The sequence below is a fragment of the Perissodus microlepis genome, chromosome 7 (genome assembly GCF_051167445.1).
Source record: "Perissodus microlepis isolate ML-2025 ecotype Zambia chromosome 7, ASM5116744v1, whole genome shotgun sequence".
Taxonomy (NCBI): Eukaryota; Metazoa; Chordata; class Actinopteri; order Cichliformes; family Cichlidae; genus Perissodus; species Perissodus microlepis.
Window position 1 is genome coordinate 23,640,204 of NC_140467.1, and position 27,552 is coordinate 23,667,755.

General features: G+C 40.7%; 1 protein-coding gene across 1 annotated transcript in view; it reads right to left on the reverse strand.

The window, feature by feature from the left end:
- cttnbp2 (cortactin binding protein 2) overlaps positions 1–27,552 on the reverse strand; it is an 88,701-nt gene that overhangs the window by 3,844 nt on the left and 57,305 nt on the right. The window contains exons 6-21 of the mRNA XM_084934271.1: positions 21,431–21,530; positions 19,291–19,441; positions 17,384–17,575; positions 16,555–16,672; positions 15,652–15,942; positions 9,622–9,717; positions 7,350–7,429; positions 6,584–6,670; positions 5,319–5,418; positions 4,836–5,012; positions 3,685–3,857; positions 3,187–3,365; positions 2,447–2,682; positions 2,124–2,315; positions 1,102–1,153; positions 786–885 (exon numbers count right to left, since the gene is read on the reverse strand). Of these exons, the coding sequence (XP_084790397.1) occupies positions 786–885; positions 1,102–1,153; positions 2,124–2,315; positions 2,447–2,682; positions 3,187–3,365; positions 3,685–3,857; positions 4,836–5,012; positions 5,319–5,418; positions 6,584–6,670; positions 7,350–7,429; positions 9,622–9,717; positions 15,652–15,942; positions 16,555–16,672; positions 17,384–17,575; positions 19,291–19,441; positions 21,431–21,530 (2,324 nt within the window). The remainder of the gene's footprint in view (positions 1–785; positions 886–1,101; positions 1,154–2,123; positions 2,316–2,446; positions 2,683–3,186; positions 3,366–3,684; positions 3,858–4,835; positions 5,013–5,318; positions 5,419–6,583; positions 6,671–7,349; positions 7,430–9,621; positions 9,718–15,651; positions 15,943–16,554; positions 16,673–17,383; positions 17,576–19,290; positions 19,442–21,430; positions 21,531–27,552) is intronic.

Below are 27,552 nucleotides of genomic sequence, written 5' to 3' on the forward strand. Positions count from 1 at the left end.
CTTTGGTTCCACGTTTCAAGGACTTGAAGTGCCTCACGAAGAGTGAGCGTGGATAAATGTTTACACAGTTCTTTTTGTTAACACGAATGTTCAAGATGTTCAATAAACACGTTAAGTCCGTATATTTTCCCTTTTTTCTCGAGTCTGTTTGCTCATGCAAAATGAAATGTGATCAATATAGAATAAAAATGAATGATATTTAATCGTGATTAATCAAAATTAATCCACAGTAACCCTGTGATGAATCTGATTTAAAATTGTAATTGTTTGAGAGCACTAATACATATATTATATATTAGTGCATACTTACCTATTAGTATGTAGGGTTTTTAAAAAGTTGTATTTCACAGAAGAGAATCTGTGCTACAAGATTGAAGAAAACTATTCAAATTCTCTTTGAATTTAAGCATCCATTCGTTGTGTTTATTCTGTATTTACTTCATTATATTGCATAAATGTCAGTTACAAGCTTAAATATAAAGTTGAAAAAAATGTAATTGCAACCAGGCTATTGATCAAGAAATTGCGATTAATTACAGAAAATTGTGCGATTAATTTGTTATATTTTTTTAAATCTATTGACAGCACTAAATTATATGTCAACGGTCTCCCCACTATTTCAGTTTGTCCTGGTCATAAATTACTGTTAACGGCACATTTCCACTGGATTGATAATATAACTGACTTCCCAGCATTGAAACGTCTCTTTTAAGTCAGAGTCAGAGTAAATCCATTGTGTCAGTGAGTGAGTGGAGAAATGTGGAAAGGCTTGTGAGTGTGAGTACCTTAGTGATGTCTGGCTCAGATTTGCTGGAGCACATCGTCTGCAGTTCTCTGATCAAATCGGTCTCATCATCAGAGAAAACAGACAGACCTTCGGGCTGTCTAAAAAAGTATAACAATTTAAAAAATTAATAATAGTAACAATAATTTTTACAAAATATATATGCAAAGGCACCTAACGTACTGTAACAACTACTTAATTAAGCTATTTAATAAAATATGTGTGCAGGATCTGTCTGTCCACATATTAATATAAGGTACTGATGCTAATGCTATTACCACTGCTGCACATTTATATTAATGAGACACAGAACCAACCTCTGGACTTTGCCATTGGAGATCAAGCTGACATCAGAGCTCGAGAGAGAACCTGAAATCATAGGTTAATGTACAGCTTTATTCATACGACATGAAAAACGGCAGTTCACTTAAATGGCAACAGGAACAGAGCCAAAAGCCTGGGTTTTATTAAAAAAGGCTTATCTATAGAAACACGGAAGGTGAGCTGATGAGTACACAAACTGTGCATGTGGACACAAACAGACCTTCTACCAATAGTTTTAATTAGAAACAACTTGCTTTCAAATATAAAAGATGGGGATTTGTGGTTTCTCCTGAGTAAAAAGGAGAAAAGAAAGAGGCAGGCAGCAAATGTTAGGGCTGGTAAACAGTGCCACCTTGTGGAGATTGAAGACGTGTCCTTAATCGGGGCTTTCAAATGTCTAAATCTAACGCTTTACGCATCGTATTTTAACAAGCTCTTCATATGTGACTGAAAAAATGCTTTATCTGAAGTATCTGAGGACTTTCATTGCTCTGTTACATCCAGAACGTCACAGTGCAATGGTTTTACATTTAAAACACAAAATAATTAAAGCTGTCTGAATGTGAAGAAATAACCACTATGACACAATGTCGAAAACATCTATGTGTTGTGGTGAAGAGATATCGTCTGCACTTGGGTTGGGCCGCACGTTCGTGTAATACCAGTTTGTACCATAAGATGGTATCAGCGAACCAATGTAACTTATTTAATCAGGAAAATCATCGAAAAAAGCATTTACAGCTGCAACCTGGACAAAAGCAAAGGTGAACGATGGCAGTAGATAACAAAGTTAAAAACAACAGCATGCATCCAAAATCAGGTGCTGGGTGGTGCCACCAGTTACCTTTCTGTTATGGACCAGTTTTAGTTAACACTTACAGAATACAATCACGCCTTGATACCTTTAAATTATTCAAGTAAACCTGCCCCTCCAAAATGACAGATTTTTAAAAGAATATTCCCACAAGTACAAATACATTGTTCATTGTGATCCAATGCAGAGCAGTATTCTTACCCTCTCTGAAGGAACTGCTGCTCCAATTCAAGGCGGGGCTTCCCTTCTTCCGAGGGCTGGTGTTGGATCGTCTCAACTTGCCACTGTCCCGTCCCCTTCTACCTCCTCCGCCGCACATGCTTCCTTTATAGGGGCAAACAGCTGACAGAGGGAACGTGCCACCCTGAAACTCTAGCAGGTATCTGTCGATTTCTGAGGAATAAGGGAAACACTGTCGATCAGTGCATTTTTAATCTCATGTCATGGTTTTTTCCCTGCTCACTTATTTCCTTTGGGAACTTGAGTGAATCAACAGCTAAACATCTCATGTGACGCACACACACCATGTCGAGGCAGGGGGCATCCCAGGAGTACAGCCTTGTTGACCAGGATGCTGAGAGCGGCTTTCACCACAGCCTGTTGTCCAGCACTCAGCCCACAGTTGCTAAGACATGGTCGTTGTGATGAGGGGGCTGGAGAGTGAGAGGTGGAAGAGGAGGAGCACTTGGCTGTTACCCGGGAGATGATGGCTTCTTCTACACGGGGGACGACCACAGCATTCCAGAGACGTGCCAGCCACCTGCATGTATGTGCACACACGCAAACATGTAAGCTTCCAAGCACGCACACACTTCATAGTTCTTCCCTTAAGTCGTTTCCTGATCTTTTTCCTCTGGCCGCAGATTATCTGGTCAACACTGAGGTCGTTTCAGTTCAGTTTAGAATGTTCATTTATCATAAATGAAGGTAGAAAGATAAACACTTTATATGGAAACAATCATAAATCATTAATGTGTAGAGCAAGCAGCACTTTTTAAAATGTAACCAAATCAACTAAAAGCTCATTTACAACAGATCTACTAAGTAATTCCGTCACTTATGTACAAATATTCACTGATTTTGTGTTTTTCATCACAGCAAATTAAACTACTCTCACCAAGAGGGGGACTGTGCCTCTGTACAGGTCAAACAATCAACAGTGCAGGGTTTCAGCTTTAATTCAAATCGCATAACTCCTTCACTTCACAAATGAGCACTGGAAACAAACTATAATTTTTTTCTAGATAGAGACATGTTCACACACCTTACAATGGCCTGCACATTGTTTGGGACCACAGGGCAGGACAGGAAGAGCTGCGGGCCCAGCAAAGCCTCATGGGTCCCCAGACGGGACAGGCAGGCATTGAGCTGCTGCCAAACCTGGCTCACCCACAACACCAACCGCTCCATGACGCCATCAGGAGACCAAAGTCCAGTCCCCATCTGGGGGAAAGAAGCAGGGCAACAGAACTGAATATGTTCTGCTCTTATGATAAAACACCATGTGGCTAAAGTGAAATATCAAAAGGACATATGGGAAGGAATATCACAGACTGGGTTTCCTGTGAACAGTTCTACTATGTTTTTGATCACGTCTCCCTGTGCTACTCTTAATGATCCATTTCCTAACATTTGAGCTTGTTTGGGATTACAGGTGGGAAAAAAAAAACATGATTTTGGTTGTGATTAAAACAAAGCTGATCTGGCCGCCCACCAAAATGATGCAGTCTCTCTGGCGGCTGCAGCTAAACCTCTGTCTGACCTTGTGAAGCAGCTTTTTGCGGAGGTGCCTTCCCAGCAGGCTGTGCAGTGGCTCCTGATCCCAACGAAAAGTGACCCAGCGGAAATGCTGCTGGAGACGAAGCTCTGCTCCCTGCAGGCGGGGCTTCGATAATGTTGCAATCAGAAAGTTCCCCTCTCGGAAGTGGTGGGGACCTGAGGGAAGGAAGGACAAGACAAAAAAGCCGATTTGTTTGGCATCATCTTCCTAGTCAGTCTCTTATATTGTTGTTATTATCTGACTGTTGGTTTTGTGGTCGAGCACAGGGAGCGCGTTCGCTGTCCACTCCACTCTAGGGCCTGCCTGTAGTGAGCTATGTTGTCAGATGGAGGTGGTGTACAAAGTATGTCCTACAACCAGTCTGTGATCCATGAGTCAGCCACAGAGTGAAGTTCGAACATACAAAGAGCTGAAGTGTTAAAAACAATGAAAAGTGTCCACTGCAGTCACTGTCTGTGCTTTTCATGCTTTATTTTATGATCTTTTACGCTTTTTTGCCGTTCTCCCGTTCTCGGTGAACTCCACTATCACTACCTGGTCTATTCTGGCCCACATACCTACCAATCAAAGTTAGGCAGTTGCATATGTCATCCACTTCCAGTGGTATGCAGTCAGGATCTTGAAAGAGTGCACGGCTGCGTGTCTCGCGTGGGTGAAGACCCCTTGTCCCCCTCTGTCTGACCAAAAGCTGTGTACAGACGGACACACTTGCAGGACTATAAACCCCACTTAAGACTTTCTGTTTACCGAAGAGCACAGACACTTGTACAAAACAAATTCAAATTACAGCTGCAAGCTGCAATGACAGGGCTCTGATCGAAACTTTCCATGGCGCCTTGGACATGCCCTTCAACGAGAACTCATAAGCTTTGTAATTTAGCTTGGCCAACGTCAGTAGTTGAGACTGACCAAATGTGAAGTTGATCCCATATAAAGTCATACACCCCCCCCCCCCCAAAGCGCAGGGATTCAAGAGGATTTTTGTGCCTCTTGGTACCAAATTTCAAACAGCAGTGGGACTAAACGTTTGACATAAAAGTTTCCTCCGCCTATGTGTGAGACACCAGACCTTACGTGTGTGTGCTTTACTACACTGTCTGTATCTGTGCTACAGGCTCTGTCTGCAGCCATACCAGTGTTCAGGACCAGTGATGAAGCAGCGCTCCTGCTGTCCAGACTGTGGCAGAGGTCTCCAAGCAGGCCTGTTAGGGATGCAGCTTTCTCCAGTCCCTCCAGCAGGACTATCACACAGTGATCAGTATGTCGAGCTGGTAGGCTGACCCCTGACCCCACAGCTGGCACCAGGAAACCTGGAAGAAGAGGAGGAAAGAAAATAAACAGCAATACAACATAAAGCACCATCAATACAAAGACAGGGGAAACTGCACGATCCTAAATGTTGTCACTGCTTTAAATCGCTGTATTTCTGTGAGTTGATCTGAGGCACTTTGAGAGTGGAAGAATGAGTGATTTCCTCCCACCCGACCCTTCCAGAATCAACCATAAAGAGACAGAAAAAAAAATTCTTTTGTGCAATAAATGTAGCTGATTAAATTAAACCATGACTTTTAAATATGAAGCTTTCCATCGGTGTGTCTGCTCGTGTGTTTTCCTACCACAGCTGATGAAAGTCTCAAGCAGATGCTCTTTGGTCAGGCTCTCTTCCACCTCCACCCTCACCACGTCACAGCTGAGCCCCCCTGCCTTCTGCTTCGACTGATAGAGATACAAAGAAGAGGTGTGTGTGTGGGGGGGGGGGGGGGGGGGGGGATGAGTGAAGAAGCACAAAGAGGTAAGAAGGGAGCCCGTTGTCATGGAAACAAAGGAAATGTACGGTTACTATGTGCCGAGTGAAATGGAGCAGGAGGAAATTCTGAATGAGAAAAAAGGGCTTTTCCACATCAGAGCTATCAAAGATATTCCTCTGTCCTTCATTTGCTTTTTAAATATCGTGGCATTTCATTGTGATACACAGCTTTATTAAAAAAAAAAAGAAATCAATAAGTAAATGAATAAAAAGGAATAATTATTACTAAAGCAAGGAAATCATCAAAACAGGCACCACAAATACAGAAGAATGACCATTGCCACATGACTGATTAGACACAAGACACTGTACAGGGCTTTCATATACATGATTCCCTGTGTTTATGTAGGTAATGGTTAATACCGCTCTTATGAGTGAGAATTTCACTTTCTAGTTTAACAGTCGGACAGTTTGGCTTCTGTTCCTAATTCACAATTCTTCAACCTAACCTAATTTTTTCATGTAGCCACATCTTCTTTTGTGTGCACGTGGAAAAATACAGTTTCTGATGCCATTACCAGACTAATGTGTCAATGTGAAAGCAGCAGTGATTCAAACAGTTTTTGCCCATGTGCTGGCCAAATATTTAAGAATTTAAAAAAAAAAGCATCACTGATGATGAATTTGAGTTCCACTGTGTGAGTACCCCCTATTCCTATTAAATCTGTGGCCTGTGGGAAGGACCAGTGGCTAGCCTTTGGTGTGTTTCATCATGTTGTAATGAGACATTGCATTACTGTTTGCCAGCAATTTCGGTTTCATTGCATCAGCCTGTGCAACAGAGCCAAATGCAACTTTGTTTAAAAATGTAAAGTAGAAGATTTTCCTCAGACTTAACTGTCAGCACTCCCTGACATGGAAGAAACTCACAATTACACCTCAGCTATGAATGAATTTCCTTTCATGACACTTTACTTCAAAGTAAGACCATGTTCTCTCACACATTAAGCTGTTCAACACTACCCCCTCCCTTCACATGACTGGCTGAACACACACAGTGGTCAGGTTTTAAGATTGGATCGTAGCACTTCTTTGAGAGCGCAGCTCTCCGAAACAGCGTTTAAGCCGTGGTACCTTGATGTAGTGAGCAACCAGACCGGCGATGTACTCCTGACAGCTGCCCTGAAGCCCATGAAAGATGAGGTTACCATACTGCTCCACCTAAACACAGACACAGAAACAGGCAAAGACTGAGCTGACAAGAAGAGAGAATAATGTGGTAGCATGACAGTCTGTCTACATTTAATCCTGTTGTTTAATAATAATTCCAATTGGATTGAGATCTGGTGACTGTGGAGGCCATTTGAATACAGTCAACTCACTGTCACATTCAAGACACCAGTTTGAGTGACTAATATATTGTCCTGCTGGCAGATGGGTACACTGTGGTCATAAAGGGATAGATATGGTCAGCGACAATACTCAGGTAGGCTGTGGAGACACACCCCACACCATTACACCACAACCAGCAGCCTTTTCTATCCAAAAAGCTGCTGGACGAATCTAAGCATTCAAATTCTTTTGCCTGTATATGGGGTTCTGCCACAGATTCTTTTATCTACACATGCTATTATCTCCCCCCCCCTTTTTAAAACAAACATCTATGATGACAAAATGCCTGCTTTTGATGCAGCCAGCAGGGGGCAGCACAGCTGCTAGAAAATCACACCCTCCATTTCCTTTCATCTGTCCATCACCCACTCCTCTTTCTTTGCCTTCTCTCTCACTAATGGTGTATCACTTCCTCTGTATTTTTCCAGCATCTTACTCACCAAATCCCCCCAATCCCTCACACTCCTTTGTGTGTATTTGCATAAATGTGTGCAATGTGCACGCTTACCAGGCGGACATAGTTGTGCAGCAGTGGCAGGGGGAAGAGGGATTCCAGAGCCAATTCATCGAGGCATGACTCAGACAGACCTGTCAAAAAAAAAAAAACCACAGACGCACAAATAAATCCTCAAATCCAATCTGCTTTACATGCGAGGTTCCTCTATGCAAGCCGAACCTCAAGGTGCCCTTGGAATAAGAATGTCCTAAAAACTAAAAACACAGCATGTTTAATAGCCACATTATTTATTTCCTCAGTGCTTTTAGCTACAGGCCTGCAATACAGTAAATGTAAACACTGCTGTCAGTAAATCAGAGCAGAGTGAGGGTATGGTCTACGTGGATATTTACTAATAGCTCTTAATGCTTTCTGCCAGTGAGCGGGATGAATTACAGTTGTGAGAGGTTTAAATCCACATGCTGAGGAATCTCAGTCACTCATCCTTCCTCAAAGATTTTCACCTAAACCACAGTTTTTAGATGAACTGGAATAATTCTCGACACAATCTCTGAAAGCTTTGTCACTATATTTAACATATCTAAACATTAGTTGAATCTAAATCTTTAAGATCTTTCATATAAAATATAGAAGATCATTTGCTTCAAAAGCAAACTGTGGATGTTGTCCCAGTCTGCCCTTCATAAGAAGTACACACAGGGGTCAGTGAAGTCAGCTGTCTCTGTTTACAGAGTCATTTACAAGATCATTTGCAATTGCAGGCAATGAGTCGAAGGCTGTGAGGGCAAAGTAAAAACAGAAACAGAAGCTATTTAAATAAGGCTGTACGTATGCCAGTACTGTGGAGTTGGATCGTTGGGATGATAATGTGAAGGATATTTCAAGACATCAAAACCTGCTTTTAGGTATATCTGCCAGCATCTCACGTGCATTAAAGTGAAGAATGTACAAAGAAATGTAGACAAAGAAACATCAAAGTTAGAGCCGTATCTAATATGGGACCACGTCTGGACTCAATCAGAACCGACAGGTTCAGATTCCATATGATTTGTCCTGCTCCAAAAAGTGGGCTGATTCAGTCTCGTCCTGTCCCGGATTCCCAAAAACCATGAAATATGAAAGGACCGACACATTTCTGCTGTTAATCTGAAAAAAGAAAACGAGTCTGGGGGGCTCGGTATGCTTTGTGGTAGATGCTGTTTTCCAAATTTCCTCTGATAGTTAAAATTTGTATATTTTTTTCAGGATTTGGGGCTTTTTGAAGCTTCGAGAGCATAATTTACATGATATGTGATATCAAAAGCGTTGCCGTCTGAAATGTGCTGTGTGAAAAAAAAGAAAAAGAACGTGTAATAAGCCAAAGCTTCAGCCTTCATCTGCTCACTGAGTATTTGCTTTATTTGTTTTATTTACTTCCATGGGAATTTTGTCATTGATTAAAAAGGTTATTGCATTCATTTTTTTAAGGCGGATCAGTGAGCGTGGCTGCAGAAGGAAAGCGATGAAGCACAAACCTTTCAGTAGCTCAAAGAAAGCAGTTATGATTAAATATGTAAAAGAACACGCACAGAGAGAGAGATTTTGGATGCATGTTATTTCAGGATCAACCTAAATTGAATTTCCTTAGATCTGATGGTAGATACAGCAGAAAGCCAGAAGGAGAATACAGACCAGACGTTGCTAAAAGCACACAAAAGTGTCAACTAACTGCTTTAGTCACACAGTCTACAGTACATATAGGAATCCTGGATGCAAGCTTAAAGAAACAGACCAAAAAAGATTCAGGTGATGATGATCTAAAGATCGCACTGTTCCTTTTCCAGGGTGGAATGTTTTAAAGATGTTTGCTATACGATCATTCCACCCTGCAAAAACAGCAGCTTAAAAGAAAGAAAAAAAAAAGAAATCATTAATACCTGCTAACATAAGCTGAAAGTTGTATTTCACTGTGTATGGATCGTGACTTAAATGTAGGCCTGAGCACAGAGCTGGTGCTGCATCACTCAAATAGTGAATTTGATTAATTATAATCTTTTATTTATTCAACATTACATTTAAAATGGGTATTGTTTCATGAGACTAATTATTCTGAAAAATGTTCTGGCTAGAGTTTTCCTTCATGTGGTGCGGCTCAGTAGGTAGAGCCTGTTACAACACTGCCTACGCTGCAAATGCATCCAAACAGATTTGTTGGGCCCTTTCATCCACCAAATGGCATTTGTTACCAGTGATGGCAGCTCTGATTCTGGTGTGTGCTCTGAGCTGCTGAATGAGCACCGACTCTGATTGTCAGGTTTTTTCGTGTTGTGTTTTTTTTTGTTACCTTTGAGGCGGATGGTGATGCACTGGCTGAGAGGTTTCCTGACCAGGTCCCAGGGGGATACAGGCAGCTCCTGACCTGGTAACCACTCAGTATCTCCTGGAAGAAAAAATAAAACCAGACCCATTACAATCACACAATCTGAGCACACAGTTGTTAAACAAACAGTTTACTCATATGGTGACACAAAAGGACTGCATACACAATTATAAGCAGCCTATTGTGCAGTTTATCAGCATGTTATGTAGTTGTCCTTATCTGTTCTGCCTATTTGTGGCATACCTGTATTAGAAGATGGGATTTTTATATACGTGTAATATAACAAGGCCAGAGACGGAAGAAAAGAGTAGAAAGAAGAAAAATGGGCAAAACAGGAGAAACGATGAGAATAAAAGAAAGTGCAAATAAAGCATAACAGGTCACCAACTGGTGCATTGGTAACAGTCAAAAGACAAAGAGCTACTGAAAAAATAACAGATACACAAACAAACATAGGATCTTCTCTGTGTGTGTGGGTGTGACTGTTTGTCACGAAACGCACTTGATAATGAGGGTGGGAAGCCATAACAACACCCCCCAGGAGACCCGGACCGCCCACAGCCCCCCATCAGCACTGAAGAACCAAGGCCACATGTCCTGATGATAACCGCATGCCCTCCCTAGACGGAGCCTCCGCAGCCAAAGGGCAAGAACGCCAAAAGATCAGAGGCAACGGCCAGCTGATCCGCCAGACACGAACCATGAATTTAAGTATTTTAATAAAATACAAATGTTTTTATGAATGTCATTCATGTAAAAGAAAACAAAATTATAATTACAAAAATCATTTTATTGATTTCAAAATATCTCCGATCATCCCAGTTTGCGTCACAATAAGAAAGCTTAAACAAAATGTTCACCACCAGGGGGCAATGTTTTACCAGTGAGTGTGCTGACATTTTTTTTCAGGAGTGCTCTTGTTCTTTAAACTTTTTTTAAATTTATTTTTTCATTCCAAGACACTGTGGCTCTTGATTGCGTTCCCTGTTGTCATAACGGGTGGCTGTAGCTCAGGTGGCAGAGCGGATCAGCCACTAACCAGAAGGTCAGTGGGTCGATCCCAGGCTGCTCCAGTCTGCATGCCAAATATCCTTGGGCAAGATACTAACCCCATGTTGCTCTCCGATGCATCCATCGGAGTGTGAATGTGTATGAATGTTAGATACTTAGCACTTAAGCTTAGAAGTGCTTGTGTGAATGGGTGTGATTGGGTGTATAAAGCGCTTTGAGTGCTCAGACAGAGTAGAAAAGCGCTATATAAGAACCAGTCCATTTACCATAAATAAGAATCTATTTTTATGACTATGTTGATTCATTGCCTGATCTTGTGGTCCAAATTGATATTACATGAAAGTATACCCCAGCTATGCTTACTGTGAGCGCTCAAGTCATATAACATGCTTGCAGTATTTTCCTGCAAGCAAGCACTTGCAGAAGAAAACCTTTCAGGAAGAAATCTTCTGACACAGGAAGAAGTCTCCGACCGAACCAGTAACTGCACTGCTTCATACGTATTAACCAATTCTCATAACATCAGGGGAGGAGCAGCTTAATGCGATTGCCCTGAAAGCTGTCCCACTGCCGGCTGAACAAACATTCAGTGAATGTGAACTAAAGAATGTGGAACATGTAAAAAGTTCAATATAAAAACAGTGCGGCACATTTTTTAAAATTATTATTAGTAGTAGTAGTAAAGCTGTGGTAGTACAAAAGCACTGCAACTTTTGTAGGATTGTACTACTGTAGTGGCTTTACAATACTATTCTGTAGTCACCAAGTTTGGGGAAATTAAAACGCAGCTGTGAGGCTAACATTTCACCTAAAGAGCCAATGACAGATGACTTCGATGAACAGTGTTCAGTAAAACTGCCAGAAGTTGGGGCTAAATTGCCCTGTGCTGACTAGAGTTTGTGCTTTTGTACAAGTCTCCATTTGTACTGCAAACTGAGACTCAGCTACACTTTCACTTCAACCCAGAGACAAACTGTTCAGGAAAAGGGTTGAGAGTTTTCTCACTGACTGGACATCCAACTTCCTTTTTTAAAATTATATTTAAAAAAATATTTTCACACTACTGCAGCAACAGTTTCCACAGCAAAGGCAACAAATGAACGATGTAAGGCATGGGACTAACACTGCTCCCAGACCAGCCTGGCAGTAGCTGATACTAACCTGATTAGTGATGATTATTTGTACATTTTTCAATTAATTAGTAAAAATAGCAATAATCATCAGTACAAACCCCCAAAATATTTAGTTGCAGTAAAAACAGAAATTAGGACAGCAACACATACATCTGAATCTAAAAGAAACACATATCTGCCATTTTTAGGTGTTCTGAAAAGCTCAAAAATGTCACAAAGACAAACAGATTCACAATTTAAATACTGGGAGCGGTCTTTTTTTTTCTTCTTCCGATTTTAAATTTGAACAAAGATTAAAGCTAAGTGATTAGTATTCAAATATTCAGATACCAATAATTTAGTTTCCCTGTTTGTGTTTGTTATTCATTCTGTTTTTGCCCCAGGCAAACAAAAACAACAGTTAAATATCATGTTACTGTTAAATCATAAACTGTTAAATAAAGGTTTTTCATATTATCATCACGCCATCTTTGCTGTGACACAACAGCACCGATACAGGTAAATGTCATTGTATCAGCAAGTCATCAATGCCAACATCCTTACTTGGAGCAGATTTGCGTGTGTCCCTAATTTTTTAATCAGCTATATTAATCGAATTCCCCGCAAATGCAGCAATTTGATCTTGTGCAGAATATTTCTGCAACTCTCAACTTATAAGTCTTATAACGTCATTAAATTTCACTCATCTAATAAAACAATAAATCGCACAAACTGAGACGTGTAAACAGTTGCAGAAGTCGGCGCTCAACAGCTCAACATAAAGGTAGCTGAATTGAATGTAAACACCCCGCTAAAAAGCCCAGCATTGAGCAACAAAAACACAAAGGGAAATGTATGCGATGTGCTGAAACAAATGAGACGTGGATGGAGACTCTCAGATAGAAAGTCAGACACCAAAAAGTGTCTCTGTGTCTTAAGTTTGATCCCGGTTGACACAGAAGACCGGCATTTTCTCCTAAATTGCCGTCTTCCTCCCCTTTCTTCGATCCCTTCCCCCCCAACTTCATGCATTATGCATCCCTCTTCTGCTCATGCTTTCTTTCATCATCATCCCCAAAACACACACAGAAGCCTAGCAGTCGCTAAGCCTCTTTAGAGACAGTAACAGCACGAGAGACAGTAAATGTGTGACAGAGAGGTGTAACAAGAGACTACAGCAAAGAGACGAGCAGTCCTTTGCTGGCCGAGGACATTGATTTCCTTTTTATCAGTCTGGAATTCAGAGGGACCTTTACTGCAACACACACACACACACGCACACACACACACACACGCACACACACACACACACGTAACTCTAGCCCTGAATAAGCCTCAAGCTCAAGAAAGGACTGGCTTCATAGGGTGACATTTGAGGACCAAAAAGGACACAAACATAGGCGCAGCACATAGACTCTCCACATTTCCCAAAAGATTAAATATTCATTATTTCAAAGAAGAAGAAGAAGAAAAAAATCATGTGAGAAGCTCTGAGCATCAGCCAAACAAATACAGTCTCACAGCAGATGGCTACAGCTGAACATACAGGAAGCTGATAAAAGATTCTACTGTGGATACATTTATACAGACTACAAGCATTCAGTAGAATGCTTTTACACAAATTGTCCACTTTTTCTTCTGGACTAGTTTGTAGCAATAAAAAACAAGCAGTCTGGGGATGGACATCTCTGCCAAGGCTGAAAGCCTCCACTGCATGCATGAAATTTTGAACCCAGAATGTTTTTTTCTTGAGCACATCAAAACAATGCCACCCAATCCTTCTTTTTTTCAAATTTAATATGCATTTATAAGGATGTGATAAGAAATTTCTAATTTTGTTCAAGCGCACAATAGTAAAGAATCCTTCCAAAACCTCTGAGCTCAACCTCCAATAAAAATAGCACCCAAAGCCTAACTAACTAGTAAGAAAGTAAGAAACTGAACTAATGACCAGTGTTGGTCAAGTTACTTGAAAAAAGTAATCAGTAACTAATTACTGATTACTTACCCAAAAAAGTAATCCCGTTACTTTACTGATTACTTATTTTCAAAAGTAATTAATTACTTAGTTACTTTTTAAAAACACGATTTACAACCTGAATAGGTAATAAAGCGATAGATCTGTCAGCCCAATTCTACTTTTTCTGCATAATCCATCATACAAAATGTAATCAAATGGAAAAGTCCCTTTTTAAAACATCTTTTAACTTTATGCATCAAGCAAAAATTTAATTATATGCAACATTCTCTGACTTGAATAAATTAGTTTAACATTTAAACCTATTTTCTGCACATTCCAGCACATAAAATATTTTTTTGTGTGTGTTTACACTCACTTTTTCAAATAGATGCAAGTAAAACACAGCAGAAAATAAATAAAGTCACAGACTAGCGGTCCTGTTGCTCTATTTTCACCTGTAAAACAGGAGCAGGGTAGGCGGAGGTTTACTCTGGTGCAGGTGTGCCGCAGCGGTCAGTGGAAGAATCCGTGAGTTTCTCTGTGAATTTCCCATTACGTCATAGCGCACTCGGTGCTTGCTTGGAAGCTTAGGGGTTTTTTTCGCTGTAAAAAGAAGTTTTCTTCCCACGCACAATGGACACTAATGTTTTTGTCACTTTTTATGGAATCAAACTCAAAATAAGGTCAGTACTTCCACGCTTTAAACGCTGCACGCTCATACTCTCTCCCGCACTCGATATATTATCCATTGTTGATCTGCACACAGCTGTTGCCACGAACGTCGCACTCGCTTACGTCACTGTCATGAGACATTCTTGCAAAAAAAAAATCACGGTTTTAGTAACGCAGTAACGCAGCGTTCCTACGGGAAAGTAACGGTAATCTAATTACCGTTTTTGCAATAGTAATCCCTTACTTTACTCGTTACTTGAAAAAAGTAATCAGATTACAGTAACGCGTAACGCGTTACTGCCCATCTCTGCTAATGACAAAACCTTGGAAATTGTTTTTATTAACATGCTGATGTAGCTGATCTGACTGACTGAATGACTTTAGCTTCAGGTGTAACCAGTAAATATCTCCAAATGAACAACCAGACCAGGAAATCCTGTTAGATGTGACAGTCATTGTTTGTTCTCCAGTTGTGCTTTTAAATCTAATTATTTTAGGTGATAGCCAATGGTTTGTTCTCCATATGGACTTTTTACCTGCATGTAGCCAAAGTACACCCACTGATAGCAGTGATACTGCTCGGACTGCAAATTTACTACCATCAGAGCTAAAAAAGACTTAATGTAAGCAAAAGTTTGCAGTTTTAGAAAAATAATGCAATACAGTGGAGTATTGGGCAGACCTAGCCAAAGCAGACTACTTCATATGACCGTAACGAAGCTTCTATTTGTTTTAGTGTATTAATTCAAGGAGTTTGTTACCTTTACACTGCAAGGACAGCCACTGCCAACATTAATCTGTACTTAAATGAGACAGATGCACAACAAGCTAAACCCTATCGCACTCTTTATCGCATTTAAGGGCATGCAGCCTCTGTAATAGAGCAGATACATGAAAGAGTAGCAGCTTTTACACCAATAGAACGAAAACACAGATGAGTCCTATTCTTTGTCCTTTCATTTTGCTTTGAGAAGATTACTGAGCCAAGTGACACCAAGTTCGAGGAAGATTAAAGGATGTACATAAGGACGGGAGTGCATGAAAGGATGAAGAAAGGATATATGGCAGGTAAAAGAAAAAAAGAGTAAAGAGTGAAAGAAAACAGATGTAAGAATTCGAAGTGTGTTAGGAAGGTGAGAAAGATGAGGCAAAGATGCAAAGGAAGGACAAGAAAGACAAAGCAGTGAAGGAACAACAGAGGGACAGAAATACAGAGAACAGGATAGAGTGTTTCTTCACCTATGAGGACGGAGGCGATACTGGCAGGACTGAGGCCTAGTGGGGGGCGCTGCATCTCTTCTCTGGCCATCTGAGATTCTCCACACAGGATCTGGAGATGGGATGTGAAGGTGTGGCTAAGGGCAGCGCTTAGCTGGGCCCAGTGTGTTGAAGGATCAACCGACACTCTGCCCAGCACCCAGTGGGTACCGGGGAGCCCCTTCGCCACATCCTCTTCTAAGGCCTCAATGGGGCACATGGACCCTGTCCCTCCTCCTGAACACTGGAGATAAACCTGGACCCGATATAATTCTGTGAAGACAAAGGAGAAGAAAAGCATGTGCACAGAGTGGGAAGAACATCAGCACTGTGTGTAATTACATAAGGAGTTAAAGCCACATTTACGACACGTATTTTTGCAATAATAACACAAGCTGAAAAGAAGACCTCCGTGTGATACTTTTAATTTAATGTTGCACACAAAATGAGCAATGCAGTGGCTTACCCAAAAAGCCTTCAAGCAACCAACACAGCAGTAAACAGATAAAGTACTCCACCTCCTTCCCCACACATCACACCATGGTGACTGGGTGCAGTTTTCACAGTTTCAGTTGCACAGTGGGGGAATAACCTGGAGACTACAGCTAACTTTCAGTTTTACCTTCAGATGAAAGTTTTCTGCATCAGCTGGCTAAATTTCATTTTGTTTGAATGTAAGCAGGCAGCTTAGATTCAACCGGCTTGTGTATCTTGCCTCAACTGCACCGATAAAAATGATGCCCCAAACTGCAAAACCTAGTTCCTGGATAAGTATAATGTGGTTCAGAGGTGCACAAGGAGATGATCCTCCAGATCAGCCAAATTAAAATCAGGATTCGTTTTTGTGTGTAGATAGACACACAGCAAACACAGGCAGCTACTCACGGAGGTTTTCAAGCAGATCTTTGCAGTCATCAGTTGCCACGTCATGAATAGTGCGATTACACTTATCCCTCCTCTCAATGTCCTGTTCGCTGTGACTGCACAGCACCTCCAGACACTCCTATACACACAAAACAATAAGAATAAGCAAAAAAATGTATTTTCTCAACATACAGGAGACTTTCCACCCCAACTGAAAGTCTAAGAATTTGTTTACGGGGATGCGATCACATTATTTTTTTGTCTTTATCTCTATTCTAGTCAGATATTCTAGCAGAAATGCAAACTCGTCTATCTATTATTCAGTTTTGGGCTGTATTCCTCAATTTCTTGTCCTTAGCTGACGGGAGTGGTACCCGGTGTTGTCATCTGCTGCTGTAGCTTGTCTGCTTCAAGGTTTGACATGTTCTGCATTCAGAAACGCTTTTCTGCATACTTTGGTTGTAGTGAGCAATTATTTGAGCTACTTTTTGATCTGATCTCTGGCATTAACACTTTCACGCACAGAACTCACTAGATATTTTCTCTCTCTATAAATCCTAGACATGGCTATGTGGGAAAATTCCAGCAGGTCAGCAGTTTCTGAATAATCAGATCCTCACATTTAACACCAAAGTCACTTTTCATCCTCATTCTGATGCTCAGTTTGAACTTCAGCAGGTCCTCTTGATCATCAGCAGGTTCATATGAGGAATTATAGAGTGAATATGAATGCAAAAAGCCAAAAACGAGTAGGAGGAGGTTGAAAAGCTCTCTAAACATGCGAGGAGTTGACAGGAATCTTCCACATGCAGACTCGCTATAATCATATACATATTTTTACAATTTTTACCTTAAGGCCCAGGGCAGCAGCCATGTGTGCAGCCGTCCAGCCATCACTGTTGGCCTGGTTCAGCAGTGCAGCAGGCAGTGCCAAGGTGGCAGGAGTCACAGTGGGGTCACTTTGGGGTGGGTGGTATAGGAGGAGACGCAGCATGTCGGCGTGTCCCGAGCGCACAGCAGCATGTAAGGCTGTGCAGTTGTCCTGCAGAGAGATAAAGGTGAGCATGTACGCTGTGTTGTGTTGGAGTTCAACTGACAGAATCTATTAGCGACCATGGCTCAGGGGGTTGGGAAGCGTATCTGTAACCGGAAGGTCGCCGGTTCGATCCCCGGGCTCTCTGTCCTGGTTGTTGTGTCCTTGGGCAAGACACTTCACCTGCCGCCAACTGGTGTTGGCCAGAGGGGCCGATGGCGCGATATGGCAGCCTCGCCTCTGTCAGTCTGCCCCAGGGCAGCTGTGGCTACAACTGTAGCTTGCCTCCACCAGTGAGTGAATGCGAGAGTGACTGAATAGTGGCATTGTAAAGCGCTTTGGGTGCCTTGAAAAGCGCTATATAAATCCAATCCATTATTATTATTATTATTAGCGATACCTGACACCTTTCAAGTGAAGTGAAGGTGTTACACACTCATATCAACTCTGCTGCTTAGAATAATAGATGGTGGTGATTTTGTTTAACTAACTAAGTTTTAGTGGTTTCAGTTTATACGAAGCATTAACAAGAAAAAAAAAAAACACAAACACCCAAAAGACCTAAAGACAATTCAATTCAGACTTTTTTGGCATTTTCTAATTACAGGATAAAAAAAAACAATGAAACAAAAGATTTTGAAGAAAATTAGCTCTGACATACTGCACATTCAAGCTGTACTCTTAACCCAGTTCAGGCCTCAATGTAAATCATTACATTTGACTGAACACACTGGCCAACATTTTCTTGTGGCTAAAAATACCTCCACACTCAAAAGCTTAGATATGCTATAGAGACTCTGGCAGCTCTCTGGCTCAGCAGGGAAGTCAGACTAAATGAAGACCAAAGCAGGTAACTAAATATAGGGGCTTCGTCACACACTGTCACAGTAACTAGCAGGCTCCTATGGTTACCATGGAAATCCAGAAAGCCCATACATCAAAGGGCTCTCAGCAGAGAACAGCCCCCCAGAGAAAGCTGCGATCCTTTATGTGAAATGGACAAAGTGTTTAACAGTGAACATCATTAGTAACAAGTGACTAAATGAAAAATGTGGAAAAGGGGACAGCGGTGTGTGTTTTAATGAAAGGATTACATTCTGTGCAGTATTATCCAGAATATACGCTCAGGGCAAAATTATTAAACGAGGATTAAAACTGTAGCAAAGTGTGGTTTTTGTGAAATCACACACTTATGAACTTTTAACACAATATTATATGCGAACGGTACATCTTCTCACTTATTATGCAAATGATGACTTTCAAATCTGAAAATTGTCCAAACATCAGTTACATCGGCAAGCAATTTAAAACATTAGCGTTAAAGCATCTTATATCACTTTGAAACATCTGTAAGGAACTGATGATGTAAAAAAAAAAAAAAAAAAAAAAAACAACCCAAAAAAGATATTACCATGAGCCAACAACCTAAAAAAAAAAAAAAAAAAAAAAGCCTATATAGCTAAATTACACTTTTAAATGAAATGAATGCTCGCTTATTTTGATCTACATGAGCTGAACTGTTGTGAACTTGTACTGCAGTGATACAATGCTACTAACTTACAAGTAATTTTAATCTGTAAACAAAAAAAGATATCTAGTTGGTGGATATTATTATTATTTTTAAGACAAATGAGCATGGCTATCTATACAAGTCACAGGAAACCAGGTTTTCCTATTACGTAGAAGTCAAACAAATTCATTATTGAGTCTTAAGTTATACTTACCACAGTAGTCAGTGAGCGATCAGCTCCAGTGCTTAGCAGGACCTGGGCACAGTCCAGCCTTCCTGCCTCACAGGCCAGGAAGAGTGATGTCTGCCCCCCCACTGCCACTGTGTCTACAGCAGCTCCTGCAGTCAACAGCACCTCCACACAGCTGAAAAGAGTTAGGCAATGTTAGTATCGCAAGAGGCGAATAAACTTGGAAAGTGTTCATTATCATTCAGCTCATTCAGCTGACTAAACTAAAAGTGAAACATTACAAATGATATAAAGGACATATAACAACAATGGTGGTATCCCATGGGTATCTAAATCAATTTACATTTGTCAAAATTATGGCCAAATAAAACCAAAGTGCTTCAAATGACAGCAATCAAAGATTAAATTACATTAATGTATACAAATTCTGGTAATTATTCGAGATATTTTGTTGCATTTATTCTTTACTAATCATTTACAGTTGTTATTCCTTATGGTACACCACCTGTTAACAGCCATGGGAAGACATCATTCACATCAGTCTGCTACAAAACTGATGGGAGTCCAGATCATCTCAGGAAAACTAAGCCTGTCAGCTAACACTGGGACTAAGTCATGATACCCAAGGGGGAAAAAAGACTTCACACTGTAAAACAAGCTGTGTGTGTGTGTGTGTGTGTGTGTGTGTGTGTGTGTGTGTGTGTGTGTGTGTGTGTGTGTGTGTGTGTAAGTAAGGATGCCTTTTGGATATCCTACTCTATAAATAACATGGTGATCAGATATTACAGCATTGCACATTCCCCAGCTGGCTCTGTGCATCCTCGCTCAGTCCACTGTGGCTGACACAGCCTGGCTCTAAGCACTGGGTTCATCTTGGCAACGCATCACAATCAATACGAGTGATCGCAACTGACAGTGAAGATAGTGTAGGAGCAGATGTTTCACTCATCTTTCACAGCTCATAATGAAGGATCTAGTAATGTTTGAAGAGGAGAAATTAGATAAAGTTGCAAACATGAACAGGTACTGCCAAGTCAAGCTGACTTTATTTCAGCTGGTTTCAGAAGAGGAGCAGAGCTAGTCTCAACTTGATTAATTAGAAAATTCCCTTCAGGCATTATTGAAGTTCTTACTCTTAGAAGTTAAACTATGCTCTACCAAACTACCAGTTTGAACTGGTGTCATTACAGAACTGAGCAAACAAGCTGCCGTCGCTCTGAGCAGTGGAACCCAGCACAGTTAGCAGCATCTGCCTACCGGTTGTTTCACACATGGGAGGCTCCAGCTGTGCTTGTCTTCCAGCAAAGTATGCATAATGAGTCATCAATTGACAACACACAAACTGACTTCAGGGACCAGTGTGACAACAAAAAAAAGAGAGCTCAAGTCCCGAAAATAGCAGTAAACAAAAACAGGATAACTATTAACAAAGTCACACTTCACGGTTTCTGAGACTTGACACTTGTTTTACTCAGGAAAGTGCCAACTGAGCTACATGATCTTTTTTTGTAATTTAATTTGTGAAAGCCAACTGAATCAGATAGAAAGGAAAATAATACTTAAATGTAATTAAATAAACACACACACATGGACACACACACAGACACACACTGCTGGTGTTGCTGCTTCTCACCAACCATGATCTGTCAACAGTCAGCGGTGGCTACGTTACATGGTCAAACCAATGAGTTCTTGGGGGTTCTAGTAAACCTTTTCATAATCCAACGAGAAAATAATGCAACCATCTAACCATGGAAACTAATTAAATGCTGGCTGTGTTCTTTGTGCGCACATCCACCACCTTTTTCTAAATGTATGTGAACATAAAAATCCACCCAAATCAAAGTGAGAAAATCTGATTAGAGTTGAGCTGATAAGACCTGTAGCAGAGATGTATTAGCAGCTGAAAAAAAACATTTCAGTGCATGTTTCATGTTTTATTTAAATGCATGACCATTAATGAAAACGTGACCTAAAATGTTTCTTTTGTGCATCACAGTGAGTAGTCTAGTTTCTGGACTGCTGGTGAAATACAACAAGCACTTCAGCTGGGAAACCTTTCACAATTGACCAAACTGATGCATATCTGTTTTTTTTTTTTTTTTTAGAAGTGACAAAATTGTGACCACTCTGGCTAAAAGGCTTTAAAACCATATGAGCTCACCTGCTATGGCCATGGGCAGCAGCAAAGTGTAAAGGTGTGAATCCATTCTCATCCGAAACATCAGCAGGCGATCCCGAAGACAGCAGCAGCTCCACACAATCTGACAGAGAGAGGAAGATGGATGAATCTTTTGTAGTCTGCTGCTACACAAACATGACTCAAGTTTTGTAACAGCATACAGAATTAACAAAAATACTGTAAAAGATTTATGACATATAATACAAATACGATCCATCAGAGCAAGCAAGGCAAGCAGCACTTCTCTAAAAGTCTATAACTCATCAAAAAATCAGAGGGAAATTAATCTATCTAGTTCAGTCTTAAACAGTATTCTGCCCCATATGCACTAGCCTTTAAATTACTATATTATCTTATAGCAACAGTTGCCTACTGTGTCTGGACCTCTGCTTGCCCCAGTTCTACCGCAATCTAAATTTGATGGTTATGTCCGTGTCCTGTTAACAAAGACTCAAGCTGGGCAGGCCAAGAGGCCACAAGCTTGTTTGTTTGCACATCTGCATTAGGGCAGTGCGATATGACCAAAATCTCATATCCCGATATAAGAATTCTATCGTCCGATAACGATATAAATCACAAAAATGTAACATTTTCTGTAAATTCTGTGAATCTCGGGCAGCTCGACTTGCGGGAAGTGTTTCCAGCTGCGCGTCATGTAGCTGGAGTCGAGTGTTTTAACAGATGCATGAAACTATACATTTTTAGACATAAGTTGTAAAGGCCGCCGTTTTCTTTGTGAGTATTTATTACACGGCGTGCTGCGGGGGAAAGCTTGTTCTAACGTTTGAGTCTAAGGTTTATTTTTTAGCACCTGGCGGCTCTTTTTTAATTCTCATCCGTAAATAATCTGCTCTTTCACGTGATTCAGTTTATTTTGAAAAGTCTCAACAGGATCTTGAGCTTTATTGTGAAAGGTTTATGTGAAACATAAACAAGCAGACACGCGATGCTGTTACCGTCGTTGTTGCTAACCACAACTAGTGATGGTAAATTTGATTCTTTTTACTGAATTGAGTGTTAATGAGTCACTCACCAAAGTGAATCGGATTTTTTGAGTCATTTGATTCACTGACTCAGTTGACCAGAGAGTGCAAAAATTTTACATTTTCACTCAAACTTAATTTGTTTCCCTTTTCATGTAAATCCCACTGCTAAGATGAATGATTCAAAAAAAAAAACCAACAACTATTTTATAGAGAAAAAAAAGAGCAAAAACATTTCTAAAATTAAGCAATTTCCTATCAAAATTGCTTAATAAACATTTATTTTGTTTATTTGTATTTTATTAGTATTTTCCTTAAGTGTGTCAAATATATATTTTCTCATCTAAATGTCCACTGCGCTGTGAGCCAGGGGGCGGTAATGCGCCTTAACATTGGTTGCCAACCAAGAAGAAGAAGAAGCTGTGAGTCAGGAGGGAGGGGGTGAGTGAGTGATTCGTTCGCTCGCTCTATGATTCAGCACAGGAGGGAGGGGGTGAGTGAGTGAGTGATTCGTTCGCTCGCTCAATGATTCAGCACAGGAGGGAGGGGGTGAGTGAGTGAGTGATTCGTTCGCTCGCTCAATGATTCAGCACAGGAGGGAGGGGGTGAGTGAGTGAGTGATTCGTTCGCTCGCTCTATGATTCAGCACAGGAGGGAGGGGGTTAGTGAGTCCTGAGTGATTCGTTCGCTCTTTGATTCAGCACAGGAGGGAGGGGGTTAGTGAGTCCTGAGTGATTCGTTCGCTCTTTGATTCAGCACAGGAGGGAGGGGGTTAGTGAGTCCTGAGTGATTCGTTCGCTCTTTGATTCAGCACAGGAGGGAGGGGGTGAGCGAGTCCTGAGTGATTCGCTTATGCTTACGATTCAGCACAGGAAGGGAGGGGGTGAGTAGCTCAAATGTGTTGTTAGCATGTTAGCAGCGCGATGCTACTCTGAACCGAGGAGCTATTTTCTTGATGTGAGCTTCTACTCAGGGTTTTTTCTTCCAGTTCAGAGCAGAAATGCTTTTGTTACGAAACTGGCTGTTGTTTTTTCCCCCCACAATTTTAATTATAAGCTAGATATATTTCTACTAATGGAATTAGTTTGCTAAAAGCAACAGGGATGAGTCAGTGAGTCAGTTGGGCTTGTGAATCATGATTCACGAGTCAGTAAAGTGATTCTCGAGTATTGAACGATTCGTTCACGAATCGAACATCACTAACCACAACGCATAAAAACAGGCGCTTGTCCGTCCGTAGTGTGGTTATATAAAATATAAGAGAAACAGAGAACTTTAAGAAATTAATATAGCCACTACAGTGACCATCAAAACGATGAAAAAATATTGCCGTAAACAGTTTATTTTGCGACACCACGAAACAAACGATAGCGTAAAATGAAACGATAGACGTCATCCGATATATATTGTTATATCGAACAGCCCGTAATCTGCATTGTTGATAAACCTGTGACAGGAAAGTGATGGGAGACAAGTAGACTAGAGAAGGTGCTAGAGGCTCTGCTTTCACTGTTTGGAGATCAGTTACCATCTGTGTTTGTGAAAACAGTGCTGTCATTAGCAAGGACAGTCACACAACAAGCACAAAGAACTGTGCAAGTCTTGAACTATCCTTCAATTTGCACATTTCAGCATATTTTGCTTGGGAAACAGGAAATAGATGCAATGATGTATTGAAACATAAGCAAACACAAATGGAAATACAGTATATAAGGAAAAACCAGAGTTTGTACAATTCTAACCAGCTTGAAAGTCAATATTTGGCATGACTATCTTTATTCTTTAGCACAGCCTGAGCTCTCTTAGGTAGCTTTCCTATACATTCTTTAAGCAGTCTTCAGGAATAGGTCTTAGGGTTCTTCAAGAACATTCCAAAACTCTCCTTTTAATGTTGACGGCCTTTTGTTCCATCCTGTCTCGATGATCCCACGCTGCTTTAATAATATTGAGTTCAGACTTCTGTGGAAGCCAATCCATGCTTTTATGCACTGGCAGTGCGTTTGTGATCTTTTCTTACTGAAAAATGAAGCCAATCAGACACTTTCCAGATGGCATAGCTTTGCAGATTAAAATCTAACAGTACTTTTCTGGGCTTATATTTCCACCAATTTAACAAGATTCTAGTGGTGCAACGGATCACGGATGATTCGTAATCCGAACCGATCCCACTCCACGGTTCGGCACACACGTGATCCGAAGATTCGAAAAAGAAGAAAAAACAGTATGTGTATGGTGCGCGTGGTGGGTCTGTCAAGCGATAGTTATAGCCAGCACTAGCGGTCCAAGTGGAGGAGCAGAGAAGTTTGCGGTATTTAAGCAGCCCTTTGCTGCCCAATCCGACCGGCCTAAAGCTATTACAAAAGCTATTGGGGTGTTTAGCTGCAGACGGGAGGCCGTATTCCCTTGTGCAAAACAAGGGGTTTAAACTATGATGAACGTGCTTGAGCCACGCTATGATATCCTGTTCGCGTCCACTTTAGTGGCAAGATCGTTCCAAGCATGTATGAGCAGGAAAAAATTTAAGTTATGGCTGAACTGTCCCAGGCATCTTCTGTTGCCCTAACTACTACCAATGGGTGGACCTCCAGGGCAATGGAAAGCTACGTGACCGTGACAGCTCATTATATCACAGCAGAGTGCGACATAATGAGCAGTATGTATTATTGTAGGGTCTACCTTACAATATAAAGCGCCTTGAGGCGACTGTTGTTGTAATTTGCCGCTTTATAAATAAAATTTAATTGAATTGAATGGCAGATACAAAGCCCTGTACTGCCCTATATTGTACCATAATTTTTTTTTTAAATAATTGCGTGGAATGAGTCTTGAGTTGAATGTTTTTAACAGGCAAAAAATACTTCAATAAGTAAATAAGTAAATGTAAAATTTTTGTCTTTTTTCTTTTTTTGCTGATCCGAAAATTGATCCAATCCGTGACTTAAAACCGTGATCTGATCCGAACGGTGAGATTCTTGATCCGTTGCACCACTACAAGATTCCCAACACCACTGCCTGAAATGCAGCCCTAAACCATGACAGAGCCTCCACCATGTTAGTTTCACGGCTGTAGATTGGCTGTTGTATCTCTGTCTTGACCACCTCTGTAAGTATTGACAATTTGAAACAAGCTTTGATTCAAACCTCTATAAGACATGTTGCCATTGATTTTTTTTTAGTCCAGCTCTATTGTAATTTGACACACACAGAGAAAGGACTACAATGTCAGAAAACCTACTATAACATCTCAGAGTGAGAACCACAGTGTATACTGAACTCAACAGAGCATAGAAGCCACTTTATCTTGTTGCCATGGATACTGTAGGTAGTGTAATATGGATGGTATCGCTGGACAAAAAGAAGCAAAACAATTATGAGAGAGGACTTCTATGAATCACTGAATCCCTTCGCAGTTATTGAATTGGAATTTTAAAAAAGAAATTTGTGTATTTATTACAAGTAACTCAAAATTCTATAAACCTTGGGAGGCCAGTTTCATGTACATAAACACACACACACACACACACACACACACACACACACACACACACACACACACACACACACACACACACACACAGTGTCCCTGTGCAGAAGGAATGAGAGGTTCATCTTAGCACGACATCATGTAAACATTGATAGTGTTTGATTAATGCTAGCAAAATGCATGTGTGCATGTGTGTGTGTGTGTGTGTGTGTGTGTGTGTGTGTGTGTGTGTCAGGGGGGTTGGTGTATCCAGGTCATGATTCTGGGAAAGGCATGTAAACAATGGTGCTGAGTTTTTCCATTTCATGTTTGGAGCTTTGTGCAATCCATGACAAGTGCCCTCTAGTTCCACTATTTTCATGTGAAAGCAGTCATTTCTAAAAAACCCTTTCATCTTTTGAAATAAGACGAATAATAGCGATTATCAGCTACTACGGACCAGAAATTTAATCTCTAGAAATATGCTACAAGAAAAGGTGTTGTTATCTTAAAGTCGCGGGTTTAACGAGTGACTCTATCTTATGCATTTGTTTGGCTTGGGTAGGGCTGTGCAATATGATCAAAATCTCATATCCCGATATAAGAATTCTATCGTCCCGATAACGATATAAATCACAAAAATGTAGCATTTTCTGTAAATTCTGTGAATCTCCGGCAGCTCGTCTTGCGGGAAGTGTTTTCAGCTGCGCGTCATGTAGCTGGAGTCGAGTGTTTTAACCGATGCATGAAACGATACATTTTTAGACATAAGTTGTAAAGGCCGCAGTTTTCTTTGTGAGTATTTATTACACGGCGCGCTGCGGGGAAAAGCTTGTTCTAACATTTGAGTCTAAGGTTTATTTTTTAGCACCTGGCGGCTCTTTTTTAATTCTCATCTGTAAATAATCTGCTCTTTCACGTGATTCAGTTTATTTTGAAAAGTCTCAACAAGATCTTGAGCTTTATTGTGAAAGGCTTATGTGAAACAAACAAGCAGACACGCGATGCTGTTACCGTCGTTGTTGCTAACCACAACGCATAAAAACAGGCGCTTGTCCATCCGTAGTGTGGTTATATAAAATATAAGAGAAAGAGAGAACTTAATATAGCCACCACAGTGACCATCAAAACGATGAAAAAATATTGCCGTAAACAGTTTATTTTGCGACACCACGAAACAAACGATAGCGTAAAATGAAACGATAGACGTTTTCATATTGTCATCCGATAGATATCGTTATATCGAACAGCCCTAGACTTGGGTGTATTTACTCTGTCCGAGTTCTCTGTTCAGTCTGATGATAGTCTGCGTATACCTGTGAAGATGAGAACTGGGCCCTATGTGAACAGCTGCTTCCTCTGCCCACTCTCTTTGTTTCCCTCTCTGTCCCACAAGACCGTTTTCTGTTTTTACTTTGTTTTTGGTGAATAAACTGTTCATCTTTGCATCTAACCTTGTGCTCTGTCCTGGGTTGTTGGAGGCTTTTTGAGCCAGCCATATTTAAAACATATTTGAAACAGGGAACTCAAACCAACTCTCCCTTTTAACATTTATCATAGAGAGTTTCTATCACCAGATCCTCCGAAATGTCCAATATTCTGAACTATTGCAAATATTGGACAAAGAAAGGACAATAAACTAAAAACAATACCAATTT